At 46.3% G+C, this 15099-nt stretch overlaps 1 protein-coding gene across 1 annotated transcript in view; it reads right to left on the bottom strand.

The window, feature by feature from the left end:
• The window catches only part of NHS (NHS actin remodeling regulator), a 245298-nt gene that overhangs the window by 24693 nt on the left and 205506 nt on the right, over positions 1-15099 (bottom strand). Inside the window, exon 2 of the mRNA XM_082765869.1 lies at positions 1282-1434. Within this exon, the coding sequence (XP_082621995.1) occupies positions 1282-1434 (153 nt within the window). The remainder of the gene's footprint in view (positions 1-1281; positions 1435-15099) is intronic.

The following is a 15099-nucleotide window of genomic DNA, read 5'->3' as shown; positions in this document are numbered from 1 at the left end:
CTATGGTCTAGCCAACCACGTTTGTTAGCATGGATAGCTGTTTCCTGAGCTAATGTTTAGTTTGAATTACCCCTGGTTAAATAGAGAGATAATTAAGAAATTATTATACAAGAAATGGGAGAGGGACAATAAACATGTTTAGGGTAAATTTCAGATTACAATTTCACTCCAATATGCACAGTTATTTAGAGAATAAAAATATCAGGATATGACATGCTGCCTGCTGAACCTGCACCGCTGCCCTTAAACACGGAGGATGGGAAATTGCCCAGAGAGAGAGCCGTGCTGCTTGAAAGCGATGAGGCATTTCTGCCAGCTGCCTTCCCCACCGGTGTCAGGATTTGAGCTGCCCACCAGATGGCAGGCAGAGACCAGCCTGGCGCTGGGACGGCTGCAAAGCGGAGCTGCTGAGAAGAGAAAAGCCAGCTTCTGCTCTACTTGAGCACGACCGCGACTGCGATCCTGCCTTATTGCTCTTTGCAGTGCTGTGGGGAGATCCTGCACCCACAGTGTGGGCCTGAGATAAACTCTGCTGAGAGGTTCACATGTGGGAATTGACAGGAATGTTTCATCCGTCCAACAGATGCTCCCCCGATCTGAGTAATTTTTATTATAACCCAATAACAACAATAAATGGGCAAGGCAATGATAGCTGCTGGTGCAAAACACTTTCAACACACGAGGCTTCAGTGGTTTCACTTAGTAAATTCCCTGTATGGCAGGGATCCCTCTCTCTCTCTCTGCAGGCTCTCAGATGCCACCTAAGAAGGACACAGGTCTCCTCGAGGCTCCATATCCTGTTTATGACCCCAGGCGGGCAGCTTAGCTTCTGTGGAGCTTATTAGCTTCTCTCTAATACCACTGGGCTACAGGTTTAACCTCTGAGAAGTTAAATCTTATCTATCCTGGAGCCGAGGCATTGTTTAACGTGTGTTTAGCATTGAGAGGGAGAGATGTGGCCTTATTAAAACACTCAGTACCTCCATCCTTTTGGGGTCAGTGCATCAATTTGCCCATACTCACAATTCAGACATATCAATTTAATAGAAAAACACGTAAAACCAGAATGTAAAACAAACGTGTAAAAAGTCCACCCCAGATCTCCTCCAGTAACCATAAATAAGTCGTAGAGGGCACACGCCTCCTGCGCTGCCAGAACTTCTTCTTCACCCCTATTTCTCAGCCTGAGCCCCTAATTCCCCAGGGAGAGCAGTGCCCACAGCCCCGTGGCAGTGCCCAAAACTCCCCAGCGCTGCCTGGCGGGGACGTGCCAGCACCTACCTCTGCGCAGGGCTCGCAGGTGCTGCTTGGCGTGGTGGTGCAGCTCCTCCACGCACGGTGGTCTGGTGGAGGGGAGGAAAATGTTTCTTTGCTGATGCCAAGGTGCCCGGTAATAGACGCTTAGTTTGCTCTCTGCATCCAGGTTGGAGACAGCTGTAGAAAAAACAAAGAGAAGCCCAGGTGAGACTTGGAGCATCTCGTGTGTTGGTGTAGCTGAAAAGGAAAGGCTCCCGCTTGGAACAGCAGTGCTGTTACTATAGCTTTCCTCCCACCAAGTTACAACCACCGTTATCTTCACCGTGTTGCTGTATGACATTATGCCACTTAGCATTTAGATAACGCCTTTTTGCCAGATTACAGACCTCCAGTAAAGGAGGCAGGCAGGTGCAAGCATACATATCGTCTGTGTTAAACGTGTGGACTAACGGGCTGATAATTTTATAGGCAACAAAATGAAAATGCAAAGAAACTAAGCGACATTCCCATGGTGAGAATGGTTGAACAACGGCAGCGAGAGAACCGGATCCCACATTTACCCACCCTCCTTCCCAACACGGTGTAGCTCTTCCACTACATCACATTACACACGGCTGAGTCCTGACACAGGTTGCTGGCTCGCTGCCTCCCAGCCCGTACTGACTGAGATTAACTGCCCATCCTGCTGAGCACCTCTAGCTGTCACCTCTCAGAAAAGGTTCCCGTGATGGACACGGGCTTCTGAGGGACAGAAAAACCTCAGTTCCCCTACAGAAAAAAAACAAAGGCTGCCTCTGAAAGTTGCAAGAAAAGTTTCAGGTCCAAGAGACCTCGTCTTGTAAGGCCAAGGAGCTTTGCTTACAGGGCACCGCAGTGGGAGGAAGGATGGTGGAGGGATCTACGGGGGGTTCCCAGCCCAGCCAAGGAGCTTCAATCTCCTTGGGTAAGAGCCCTCTTCCAGCAGTCTATAATCGTGATATGACTCTGTGCACCAGCCCCTTCTCCAGCTACCTCATTGCCCACTTGTATGACACATATTTTCACAGAATCAAAGAATCATCTAGGTTGGAAGAGACCGCCCAGATCACTGAGTCCAACCTCTGACCTAACACTAACAAGTCCTCCACTAAACCATATCACTGAGCTCTACATCTAAATGTCTTGTGTCAGGGCCCTCCCCTTACACTGTTTCTACAGTTCCTGGCAAAAGCAGCCCCCATTGCATGGCCCTCGGCATGCCACAACAAAAAAAGAAGGGACGTGCCCTGAGTGGGAGGCCAAGGGGCACCAGCAGCACGTCCACACCAGTACCTCTGGTGGGGATGCTTTCTGGTTTTGTTGCTTTCATTAATGCAAAACAGCATTTACTCAGACTGAAGGCATGCCAGTATTTTGCATGGAGAAAGAAAGAGGAAATGCTAAAATCTAGAGTAGGAGAAGGATGGAGCACAGAAGGGGAGAAACCCAGGAACCTTGCCACGTGCAGGATATTGACAGACTTTATAGGTTTCTTTGATGAGAAAGAAAACAGCTTGCTAAACTTTGTGGTGCCATGATGAAGATGGTGCCTTACGAGGGTGATAGACCTGCTGAAGTTCAGGTTCTAAAGGCTTCAACACCACTGACCCCAACCCAAACTTGGAGCCCAGCAGGCAGCCTCTCTTTGCTTTGCAGTTTATTTTTGCAGATGGGTTATTACTCAATTTCCATCATATTTGCACTGCCATTCCATGCAACTGGTTGTGCTGTCGGTGCAATGAATTGCAGCAAGGTGAGACAAAAATGCGTAAGGGGATGGTGGGAGTGGGTAGTGGCTGTAGGATACCCCTTGAGGGTAAGCAAGCACAACTTCTATTTTACAGACAAGGCACCAAGACACAAAGGGACTTGGCCCGATCCCATTCTAGCAGCTGCATCGCCTCCTGGGGAAGCTCGTCTCAGGACAAGAGCTGGTGAGAGACAGCAATGGTACCCCACCCGTTCCTCCTGCCGCTCAGGATATGTGATATTCATGATCGCAGATTGCACCCTGGGGGCTAATGAAAAGGCAGGCACAAGCAGTTCCTTCCTGCTCCCAGAAACAGCCTGTCTAGACTGCAGCCCTAGTAGTTGTCTGTGACAGAGCTAAATAAGTGAGCGGAAAGTTTTACCTGCTTATGAGCTGTTCAGACATTTCATTAGAGTAGAATAGATTTCACTGCAATATTTAACTTGTAGAAAGCTCCTCTGGCTTTGGCAGCAGCGCTTTACAAGTAAGATGAGTAGGAGTTGGATTAACATACTTTGTGTGAGACTTAAAAATGAAACCAAGCTAACACAATCCCGCCCCGCACTCGCTGCGGTAGACACACGCTGCTATCACAGATAAAGCAGCACGACCTCTTGGCCATCCAACAAGCCTCCAAGAGCAAGCAAACCTGGCAGAGCTGTGAAAAATACTGTACCAGAAGGAAAATAACAAGGAAACCCGTTGCTTATCTTGAAAGGATAGGGCACTGAGCAGCTCACAGCACCCTGTAGTAAGGTCCCAGTTACTGCACACCCCTGCTACTGCACATCTGTGCATCCTCTTTTCCTGCAGGAACTCGGATTCACTGTGCCAGGGAATGTGCCCTACTGACACCAAGAAGGCAGAAATATTACACAATACGCACTGAACCAGACAGCCCTTTAAAATATTGAAAAGCTGGAGTGGATTTTCTAGGCGCTCCAGAACAGAAACGAAAAGAGCTGCCGAAAAAGCTGTGAGGGGGTGAATGTCCTCTGCCTGCGGGGCACGGGGAGAAGCTCAGAGGGAGGGAGAATCACTGGGCAGGGCGGAGGACAATGCTGGCCCAGGGACAAAGAAGCATAAACCCGCCTCGAATGCCATCAGGCTGAATGCTGGAAGACACATCCCAGCCCCAGAGCAGCGACGCTCTGGAACCATGTCCCGGAAAGGGGCAGGAGAAGGAAAAAGCCCTCTGGTAAGTGACGGAGGAGGATCAGAAGACGTGACTGCCTGTCAAAAGAGGGGCCAGCATCTAGTTCACCCTCACGGACTGTTACCTGGCCTGTGATCCTTGCAAGGGCATCCAGACTGATTTTTGGGTGCAGGCCCTGGGAGCTGGGCACTGGGGGCTGAAGCCACCAGGACTGCGAGCTTCCAGGCCACTGAACATCTCACTCTGGGCACAAAGCTGTATCTCCTGCCTCCACTAAAACAACGAAAGGCAGCCCCGTGACAGCACAATTCAGCAGTCAAAGACCACTGGGCTGAGATGCAGAGGACCTCTTCCATCAAAGCTTCACCACATGCTTCTGCTGAGAGCCTGGGTTAATTGGTAAGACTCCCCATGCCTCCGTTGTGTAAAATGGGGGCAAGGTATCTCTTTTGGCCAGCGCTTCTTTTCACTGGGTGATTTACACTGCAGACTGTTTTAACAAGGCCTTGCTCATGTGTGCCTCCAGCCCCTGAGCATCATCATCATACGCATAGTAAATAAAGCAGCACAGAAACTGTAAAGCCATGGTCTTTAAATTATTAATGGCTGGACAACAAAGTGAATGAGAAAAGAATCCTGCATAGATGTAGGAAAAGCATTCCAGGCATCAGATACAGATTGTTAATATATTGTTAGCGTGCACTTTGATCAGTTTAGAACATACAAGTGAATCATATAAACTATCATGTTCATTTCATTCCCAAGCTGAAGTAATTGTTTTTTGTCTTGTGGGATGACAAAACGACAAGAGACCATTTAAATGGATTCTCCATTACATTTTGTGGATCCATTAACGTTGGCTGGTTTCCTGACAACCAATGTCAAACAGACATATACTAATGGCTGCTCTCCTGAGAAGACTTTTGAGGGTTCCCAAATAGCTGTTTTATCAAAGCTGATCATATTTATCATTCACAGACCCTTCTTGTCGTCACGTCCTCTCGTTCACTCTCTCTCCTCCTTTAACAAAGCAAAAAAGGATCCTGCCGTAGCAGAGCTACATGTAGATGCTTGAAGGTTGCGCGGCTTTAGTGCACTCAAGCGTGGTTGTTCTAATAATAACACCACAAAGGCCAAGCAAGAAAGATTTCTGCTCTATTTACTTGATAGGTCCAGGGGTTTCCCCCCCCAGCTCCGTCTGCTTCTCTAGACGCTCACCTCCCCCCTCAGCTCCTTCTGTTTCGTGACTTTCTGTTATATTTTTCTGTATTATAGCTGCCATTAGGCGTCAGGGGGAAAAAATGATGATGTCCTATGCTTCCTGGTTCAAAGCAAAAACGACAATTTGGTGTGGGGTGTGAAAAAGTGCAGAGCCTGGAGGGGATTTTAGCGGTGAGTGAGGACGGAGCCTACGTGCTCAGGGACAGATCCCCCAGAGCTACCACACTGCCAGCTCCTGCACGAGCAAAGCCAAACCTGTGGCTGCCATATCCTTGTTAAAGCACCTTGGTTCCAAAAGGCAAAACCATGATCTCTTCCACACAGGCTGCACAGGTGAGCTACCATCTGCCAAGTTTGTGTGCGAAGCATTACAAGAAAATGAATTCTGACCGACACCGGTTCACCTCAAATACCAGATAATCCGGCAACACATCCAACTCCATCATGCATATTAGTGCATAAATGTTTCATTGAGGCAAGTGCTGAGTCTGATGTGAGTTTTATTTATAGCCCTGCATGTCTCGAATGTATGCTTCCCCTAAGCACTTGTGTCTCTGCTGTAAAATCTAGGGGGCTTAAGCCTACACGGCTGGTAAAAATCTACAGTCACTACCCTGCTGTACATGTCCCACATTTTGTGCAGTATCAGCAAGATCAGCACTTTCAAGGAAGCTCCTTATGGGGCTGCTGCTCCCAGGGATGGTACAGGGGGGTGTCTGGGCCTACCCAGTGCGGACAGATGCCTGGGGGGACACAGCCTGGAGCTCCTCCAAGGTGGGACAAGCTGCTTTCTACAGTTGTACTTGCTGCCAGCTGTGTGTGTACCCAAACACTTCCCCCTGTTTGCCAACTCAGACCAATGCCAACAGCATTTCCCTGTCCTCCTGTCCCTGGGCCTGCTGGTGTGTGGTCCAGCTGCCCCAGGACACCAGAGAGCCGAGGCAGGTAGCACTTAGGCCTTGGCAGGGCTTTGTAAGCATGCTTCTGACAGGAGACAAGAGATGCCCAACTCTCACTGAAACAGAAAACTGTGTGCCAAAATCCCTGTCTCCTTTTCCTCACCGCTCCTGTGTGTCTTTGGGGTTTGTTCAGTGACAGGATGGGATCCCCCTATCCTCAGTCACGTCTTTTTTCCTGCTTTCCTGGTGTGCCCACAGCCATGGGCTGACTGACACCCATTTTGGATGGTCTGCTCCTGGGTTACTTCTCACTGGGGTCCCACAGTGGAAAACATGGTTTGCAACGGCCTTATGCATCACTAGGCCTTATTATTGCTCTTTCTGAGAATTTTGTGCCCTGTGCGTCTCCAGCTCAGGATGGGTGTAAGGAGCAAATGCCAGCAGCACCAGCCCTGAGACATGAAGGGGGCAGCTGGCCTGGACGTGGAGCCTGGACCACCACATCTACACCACCACCAGCACTCACGCATGGACATGAAAGCTGGCATGGCTGCACCTACACAGGTTGCAACCACCCTCTGGAAAAGCAGGAGGGGAGACACAACAACACAAGTTCAGCCCTTAGCTACATGACAAGAGCACAGTTATTATTCTGTTCTATGCTCATGGATGGACAATTTGCAAATTTTTCAAACTCAGGCAAAATGCAGAACTCTACTGAGAGCAGAAGCTGTTGAGAAAGACAGCGATCTTATGCTCTTTGTATTGTTTTACTTCTTGCCAATACAGTGAAACGTTGCATGTTTCAACCACAGTTTCTTAGTGCATCCCTGTGACACTTCTCTGCCTCCTATTACGCGACACATATGGAAATAACAGCTATTCAGGAGAAAAAAATGGACAAGTGGACAAAACACCATCCGTAATCAGCGTTCACTTATCCGGAAAGATGAAAATATTGGAAAGCATACAATTTAGATGTCATTTTCACGTGAAGATCCTTGAATTTCGCATTTACCTGGTATCCAGTTAACTGGCACAAAACCAGACACAATTCAAGAGGGTTGGGAAGCCTGTGATTCTTATACACGTAAGAAGATTATGCTGTTAAGCAATATGCACTTATGTGAAGAGTGCCACATGCTAATCCCATTCTTGGCTTTGCTGCTTTCAGTCACTGCTGGATGTGTTTGAACATATTTTTAACTGCTTTCCCTAACTCTGTCAAATAAGTTACAGTGGCCAGATTGGGACTTGTTATTTCAAAGTATTTCAAAGCTGTCACTGCAGGATAGACGGTAACCTCACAGAAATGCACAGCATTTTATATGTTTAACGCTTCATTCCTGCAAAGCTTCTCTTGCCAGTGATTTCTTCCTCTCCTTTTACTCCCATTCTCCAGCCTATGTTTTGCACTGCCTCCATGAGTGGATGGGAAAGAAATATCTTCGTGCTCTCAGCTACAAAATACCGGCAAATGTAGTCACAGACAGAAGGTTTCTGTTGGGGTTTCATTAATGGAGCTGCCCTTCTCACCCATGAACCAGACTGGAGAGATGAATGGCATTTTTATTCTAGGTGCACATGTCTAGTTATTATACACCTCTATGAATATGTGCAATTGTGCGTACACCCCCACTCCTATCACACCAAGCTCTGCAGTGAAGAAATACTCCTGGGCACACTGCCCGTCTAATGCATGGTGACAGCGAGCACTGGAGGGAGTGCAACACACTTATCTATTAATAAACATCTGAAATGCTCAATAATGTATGCGTAGCCATGGTGTTTCTACTGTCCTTGTTCTGCCATTGATAGCAGGAAGCCCATCAGGGCAAGCAGGTTAGTAAGTGAGAAGCAAAACTACTAACATGGTCCAGCTCTATCCCTGGAACAGCTAAATACTTACGACTAGACAAAAGGTTTTTCAGCTGTGCACTTGTATGCATTAAAGTAAACATTTAATTCAATTCTACTTCTTCAGAGACTGCGACCCAGCTGGGAAGTGACTCACACCCCAGCTCAGTGGTTCAACCAAAGAGTGGGAGTGATACCACAGGCAGCACTGGTGTTGCCTGCAGGGCAGGCAGACAACACCTGAGTCCTGCCTGGCAAACTGAAAGCTAATGTTAGGTCAGCTGCTCTTCAGGATGAGTCCACATTCATTTCCATTTGCTACCATGCTCCACGAGGAAAAAAAAAAAAAAAAAAAAAGCCAATCAGACAGTAAAATAGCAAAGGGATAAACAGTGTTAATAAAAATATCACCCAAATCCAACTAGTTTAAGGCTACTGGACCCAAAGATAGGGATGGCACGTTAGTTCTAGGGATGATATGACATCAGACACATGTACATATATACATGTGTGTTTATGTTGTGGCACGTAACTGAAATCAATGTCTCAAGACGCCCTTCAATCTCACATTCTTAATTAGCTGAAAGCACTTCTCTCAATCTGACGTGCTTTCAGCACTCATCAACACAACTTTCTTCACAAGTTGACCCCTCACATTACTCCCACTCTCGATGACATGCAGCAAGATAAAGCCTCTTGTCTCCAGCAGTGCGGTGCATGGTCTCTATAATGCACTAATGCACTCAGTAAGCAGACTTCTATACATCCTTTGCAATTCTCTCTCACTGCTCTGCTATTTTTCTCCTGTACTGACTCATCCCAAATCACTATTAAGCTTGCCCTAGTTGCTCCAACAGGTCACCATCATGCTTTCCCTTTTAAAACACAGAAGTGTGGTGTTCACTGTGATGTTGCTCTCAGATCTGTCACCTTGATTTCATATGCCAGCACTCAAGAACAAAGCTTTACAAAATTCATTTACTATGCTACCTGCCTTGGTTAATGTTTACCTTCAAGATCTTGTGAAAAAAAAAAAAACATCCTCATGTTCTCCAGCAGCCCATTTCTTCATGAACTATTCTATCTATTCTATACATACTTTTGTCATAGGTCAGTGTTTCTGCAGTAGTTTTAATGCATCTTGCCTATTCTCCTACACAAAACATTCGATTCCTCTGCATATTTCTCCGAATATTTATACTTAAAGTGGGCCAGTGGGCCTTTTGCATCCATGCCAAGGATTCTCTTTTCAAGACCAGAGGCCTGAACATCATAGCACCTACATGTATTTCCACATCATCATCCACAACACGAAGAACCTATGCTGCTGTAAAACCCCAGGAGCCTTGAAAAGTCACGGAAGATGACACTCAACAAAGAAGATACTGTGTTTGGCATGTTGGAAGATAAGATTCAGATGACTTATTCCAAGTACAGCAAACATATTTCCATTTTCCTTGAAATCTTTATAATCTGCAGCCTTCCATCAAAGCTGTAAGAGCAAGTCTCCATCAATCTCCGTGCCTTCCCCGTTCAGCTCTCAGGAGTGTCGTTCAGCAGCAGCTGCACCAACGGTGCAGTGATACACACGCCTGTCTCACAGACAGCAGATTGAGGGCATCGACTTATTCTGCACAGGGCATCAGATGGCCATGAGCAGGTGACAGCATTTTTGTTTACTACTGACCTGTGCTTCGTTCAAGACGATAACCTGTAAGAAATAAAGCCCGGTAGCCCCACTGCTTAATCTTATTAGTCCCTGATGTGGCTTCCCACAGGTAATGACGAAGTCACTGGTCTGGAAGGGTGATAAACACTCTACAGAAGAAAAACACTATGAAATGTGAACAGCAAAACCAAACCAGAGACACGGGTTACATTTTGTATCTCGTGTAAAAGTACGGGGGATGTTTTTCTAAGAATGTTTCCCCCGTTATTATTTTTAATGGCTCCTGAGATCTCATTTGTCATATGTGAACTTACAACATTCATTATCTGTCCTCCAGAAAAAAAGAACTGCCTTTATTATTTGTGAATAATGATAATTGCCATTAGCAAGGTGATTATGATTAAGAAAAATCAAGAGTTAGAAAACAGGGTGGTTTCTGGGTGATGGAGACCTGAGGATGTGTTGGAGGTGGGAGGGACAGTCCCATAATGAAGGTTTCCCTGGGAGGGAGGAGAAGGAGAGACACTTTCCTCATTGGCATATTTAAGCCCCTTGTCTTCAGCAAGTAGCAGGGGGGAAGCCAGTAACCAAGGTCAGAAGCTGCTCCCAAGCAAAAACCAAGACTGAAGAGTTCTCACACAAAAAGAACAAGCAGGGCCCCTCTTCCCTTCCACTGGCACTGCACGTAGGCTGAGAAATGAAGCCCCCAAAAGTCAGGAACAACAAGCCATGTGTTAGGAGCAGAAACAGTGGCTCAGATTTCACACTTTTTCCTCCCCATCAGTCTTTTTCACTGTGCTTGGCTAGATGCCCTGAGTACCGCTTAGCTGCGAGTTGAGGTAAGTAGCAACAGTTTCTTCCAATTATATTTAGTAAATACTAGGCTACTATTGCCACACATGCTCCTCTGAATTACTCACAGGCATCCAGGGAAAGACAGAAAGTCAATCATCTCAGAGGGGCCGAAGGCAACTCTTTTTTTGTCTCCTGAGGAAACATTTGTGCAGCTCCTGCAGCCCCATCACTGCCTTCCTGCAGAGGCACTGAGACACATGGCTCGCTCCCAGGTCTCTAATTGCTCCTGGGGTCATGGCCACACCACTGAATCTTCTTCCCCATAAAAGAAAAGCAGCTTGTGTCTTGGCTCAGGTGGCAACAATCATGTGTGCAACACCACTGGGTTATTCCCATGCCACCCTGATGATGGCCCAAGGCTGGCCTAGCACACGGGCGAAGCTGAAGATCCAACTAGTTCACCAGGTAGCTCTTCATGCATCCTTCCAACAAAAGACTTTCCCAGCTCAGTGAATACCTAAGACATTCATCACCACCCCTCTCAGATGTTCCTTTTGGCCTCAACCTCACAAGTGATTTATTTGAGTGCACAGTTCTGTACAGCCAAGTTTGAACTGGGTGTGCAGAGCACCTAGCACAAAGGAGCTCAGGGCGACGAGGGGGAGGTCTCATTTCTACACCGTCTGGCAACATCCTTCTTCAGTCCCACTTCTGACAAGACAGTTCTGTAAAACATTACAGCAAGCAGGGCCAGAAGGGTTCAGGGAGCCACTCTGAGCAGCCAGCTGGGAAGAAGTAACACGGCTGGCCAACTTGCAGAGGAGTTTCAGTTGTTGAAATAAGACTAAATACAGTCTTTGTTGTTTTATACAGGGAAGGAGAGCTGCCTGAAAATATAGATTTTCCTCCCCCCCCCCCCACCTTTGATACCTTCTCAATCAAATAGATTTTATCCAAAAAATAAAATTAAAAAAAAAATATTAAGAAAGAAATTCAAGATGGAATCTTGTTAACCTTGTAAGATGGGGAGAGCACAGCAATTTTCCCTTCCTCAAGCCCTTGGTTCCATACTCCAAAGACATTTCAGGAAAAATGGGTCCACAGCTCGTCCATTGCACCTGGGGGTGCTGCACCAGCAAGGTCATATCCCAGAACTAGCCCCTGGGGCACCAGATCCTACACAAGTCTTGGAGCCTTTTGTCAGTGACATTGTGCACCTAGACTTCAAACCGAATGGCTTACGTCAAGACAAGCTATTTTCCCACTGTTATTATTGTTTGAATAATATGTTCTCAGCTTGCTCACCTTAGGTACTAATATTTTTCTGAGGCGTTGAACTGTTTTTCTACTGCATTTCAGGCCCTTGCATGCCTAAAATGGCAAACGAGCACCAAATGGTAAATGCCAGCTTGCACGCCTGACCAACTGGTCAGCACTGTTTGTTAGCCACATCCCCTTGCATGATGCTGCAGAGGACGCAAACCTGTTACCATGCCAGCTGCAGAGCCTCTACAGCTCATACTAACCAGCTAACCCCTAGCTTGGATTGAGACATCACAGCCGATGGCAACTAGCACAGAAAATGCAGCTTGAAAACATTCACGCTAAAATAAATTTTTAAACATTTACTTCTTGTAAAGGGTCATAAGGTGTTAATAAAGATTATAACATAGACTATCCCTTTATTGTTATGGCTAATGCGGCTTTATGAGCCCAAACCATACCCTATTGTTTGCACTCACATTTATATTGTTAAGCCACATATTTATGCAGAAGAACTAACAGAGTTCTGACATGTTTTTGGTTTTGTTTTTTTTTTTGAGCAGCCACAATTGCTGAAGAGCTCCAGCATTTGTCAGATGCTGCAGGGCTCTGGACCATTCCCTGTCAAGAGCTTTCAGTCAGGACATAACAGCAAACAGCAAATTCTTGCACATTTTTAACTCATCTGTGCTTGTGTGTGTGTTGGACTCAGTGCAAGGCAGCTTTCAACACACTGGGTTTAGTACAGCAAATACACAGGGTGGCAAAGGGTTGCTAGCTTAATGTACATATGAAATGATCACCCTTTAAGCATGGTCAGACGTGTTATTATGACCATGTACTGAGTGCTGTCCCTGAAACATAAAACAGAAAGTGTGATGAAATGGGGATGTTTCCTTGCAGCTAGCCAGAACCAGTGCAAAAATGCCGGGTGCCAATATCCAGAGGTAACTATCAGGAATCCTGCTGAGGAGCGACATTGGCCTGCAACACCGGGCAGGAAGCTTTCAAACTCTAAATTGCAAGCAGTGATGAAAATTAAATAAAAATAAACGGCAGGAAATAATCCGCTTTAAAAGCCACAGGAAAAGAAATTAAGCCAGGATACACTTTCCAGAGAGGAAAAAGGAAAGGCAAAAAGGAGAGGGGAAAAAGAGCATTGTCATTAAAACGATCATGCAGGAAGTGTAAGTAAAAGATGGGGTCATCAAGTAGAAAAAAGAGTTTGACCTTAATGTATCACGTGCGGAGTGGAATGGTGAATCACGGGAGAAAGCACCCTTGGGAAACGTAGATTTGTTCACAGGGAGCAGAGCTGACAACACTTCCAAGCAGAAAGAAGCAGACGATGGAAGGTAATAACAAAAGTAACTCTTCCCATGGGAGATTCGTCTCCCTGGAGTACTTCTACAGCTAGCAGCTAGGCTTCCCTCTGATTTTGAGTATGAATGAGCCACAGAGAGCTCTGGGAAGTCCTCTGGAGGAGCCTGTCCTGCCCTGGTCACCCTGGAAGGACTACAGGAAGATGGACTGTGCTCAGCCAAGGTGCCCCAGCACTGCCAGGCACGAAGAAGAGAGATGCTGCCTTTGCAGGAGACCAGGATCACCTCAAGCGGTCACTCAAAATGTGAAGCACTGTCCAAGAGACTGAACAAATAAACTCATTTTTATGAGAAGGGGACAACTGTGTTTAGAAATGTGAGCCAATAAACTGGACCAGGGGTCAAATTTTGCTGTCCTTGCCCTGTCCTCTCTCAGCCTCTGGACACTGTGGCTACACAAGGACATCAGGTCTGGCCCTAGCTGGCTCTCTCTTTACTGCCTTCTCCTCTTTGCTGCTCTCCCTTTTGTGTGGGTTTTCCAAGCGGCATTAAAAAAAGAAGTGCTGGAAGAGGTGCCAGACTGCACTAGAGGCTGAAATGCTCTACGCAGTGAACAGCAAAAGGCAGACGACACCCACGGATACAGCCCAGCCCTGATCCGGCAGGATGCTGTCTGGGGGAGGTGGCAATCAGGCTTCACATCGCATCAAATCCCGTAGCATCTGCCAACAGAGCGGGGGGGAGCCACCCCAGCCAACTTTTTTTTTTATATAATATGTATATTTTTTGTTAAGTCAGAGACATTTTATATACAAATACAGATCAGTTTGCAGCCATCTGCTTATTTTCTATGTATCATCTCAAGTATTGTTAGGGTGTTAGAGAGAATATGAAAACAAGCTCTTATCTGTGCCTCTAAGCTTAAAAATTAGAAAAAAAAAAAAGAAAGAGAGAGAGAAAGAGAGGAAGAAGAAAATACAGGAATTGGTATGCAGCAAAAAGGAAAGAATTTTCTGTTCTTTCAGGCAGCATTTTCAAATGGTGGTGGCTGTGGTTTGGACATGCAGGTTGGTCCACTAGGTGGATATGCAGGCAGATCCCAGCTCTGGCCCTGGGCAAATCACCTCCTGGCCTTCACAGCCATTTCTTCTTCTCCCAGGGACCTTCTAGCCTTGTCTCTGTTCTTTCTGAAGGGCAGAAATCACTCTTTTCACTTAACACACACAGTACTTACACAATAATAGGCCCCTCATTTCGTGTGCTATTCCAAAACTACTTTTTATTTATTTGTTTTATTTTTATTTTTATTTTTTTTTAATAGTGCTATATTCTTTCAGACAAAAGTAGGCTTGAATACTTTTTAACCTTGACAGAAAAGCTGTGGTGTGTGTTCCCCGTCCTGTGGTTCTGGATCCACAGGATGCCACGGCACAACAAACCTCTGCCATTTGCAAGCAGCTCTGAAATGCCGGCCTGGATAAATATTGGGTGGTTCATTATTCAGAATTAACCTGCCATGCCCAGTAAAAAAAAAAAAAGAGGCAGCTTAGCTCCCTGGCTGATTTCTACCAGAATGCTAACCCACGCGGCATGGGGAGACGCATGAATTCACTAATCAATTGCCAGGTTTAGTATCACTCGAGGTTCTTCTAACTACTCCTTTAAAATCGCAGCTGGTTCCTGAAAATCAGGATTGTTTCCCTGACTTGGCAGTTTGATAATTCCATCTTCGTGTTTGTTCATATTAGCAAGTATCGATTTCCTGTGGGATGCAGTAACTCTGAGCATAGTTAGTGTGGGTGAGGTCACTGCTTGGCGATCTCTCCATTACACAGAGTTACATTTGAGGTTCAGGCATTGGCATTCTCAGCACGCTCTCATTTTATCCAAAA

Source organism: Aythya marila (genome assembly GCF_965140915.1).
Source record: "Aythya marila genome assembly, chromosome: 1".
Classification (NCBI taxonomy): Eukaryota; Metazoa; Chordata; class Aves; order Anseriformes; family Anatidae; genus Aythya; species Aythya marila.
Note: the sequence above shows the minus strand (reverse complement) of the source record. Positions and strands in the feature narration are given on the sequence as shown.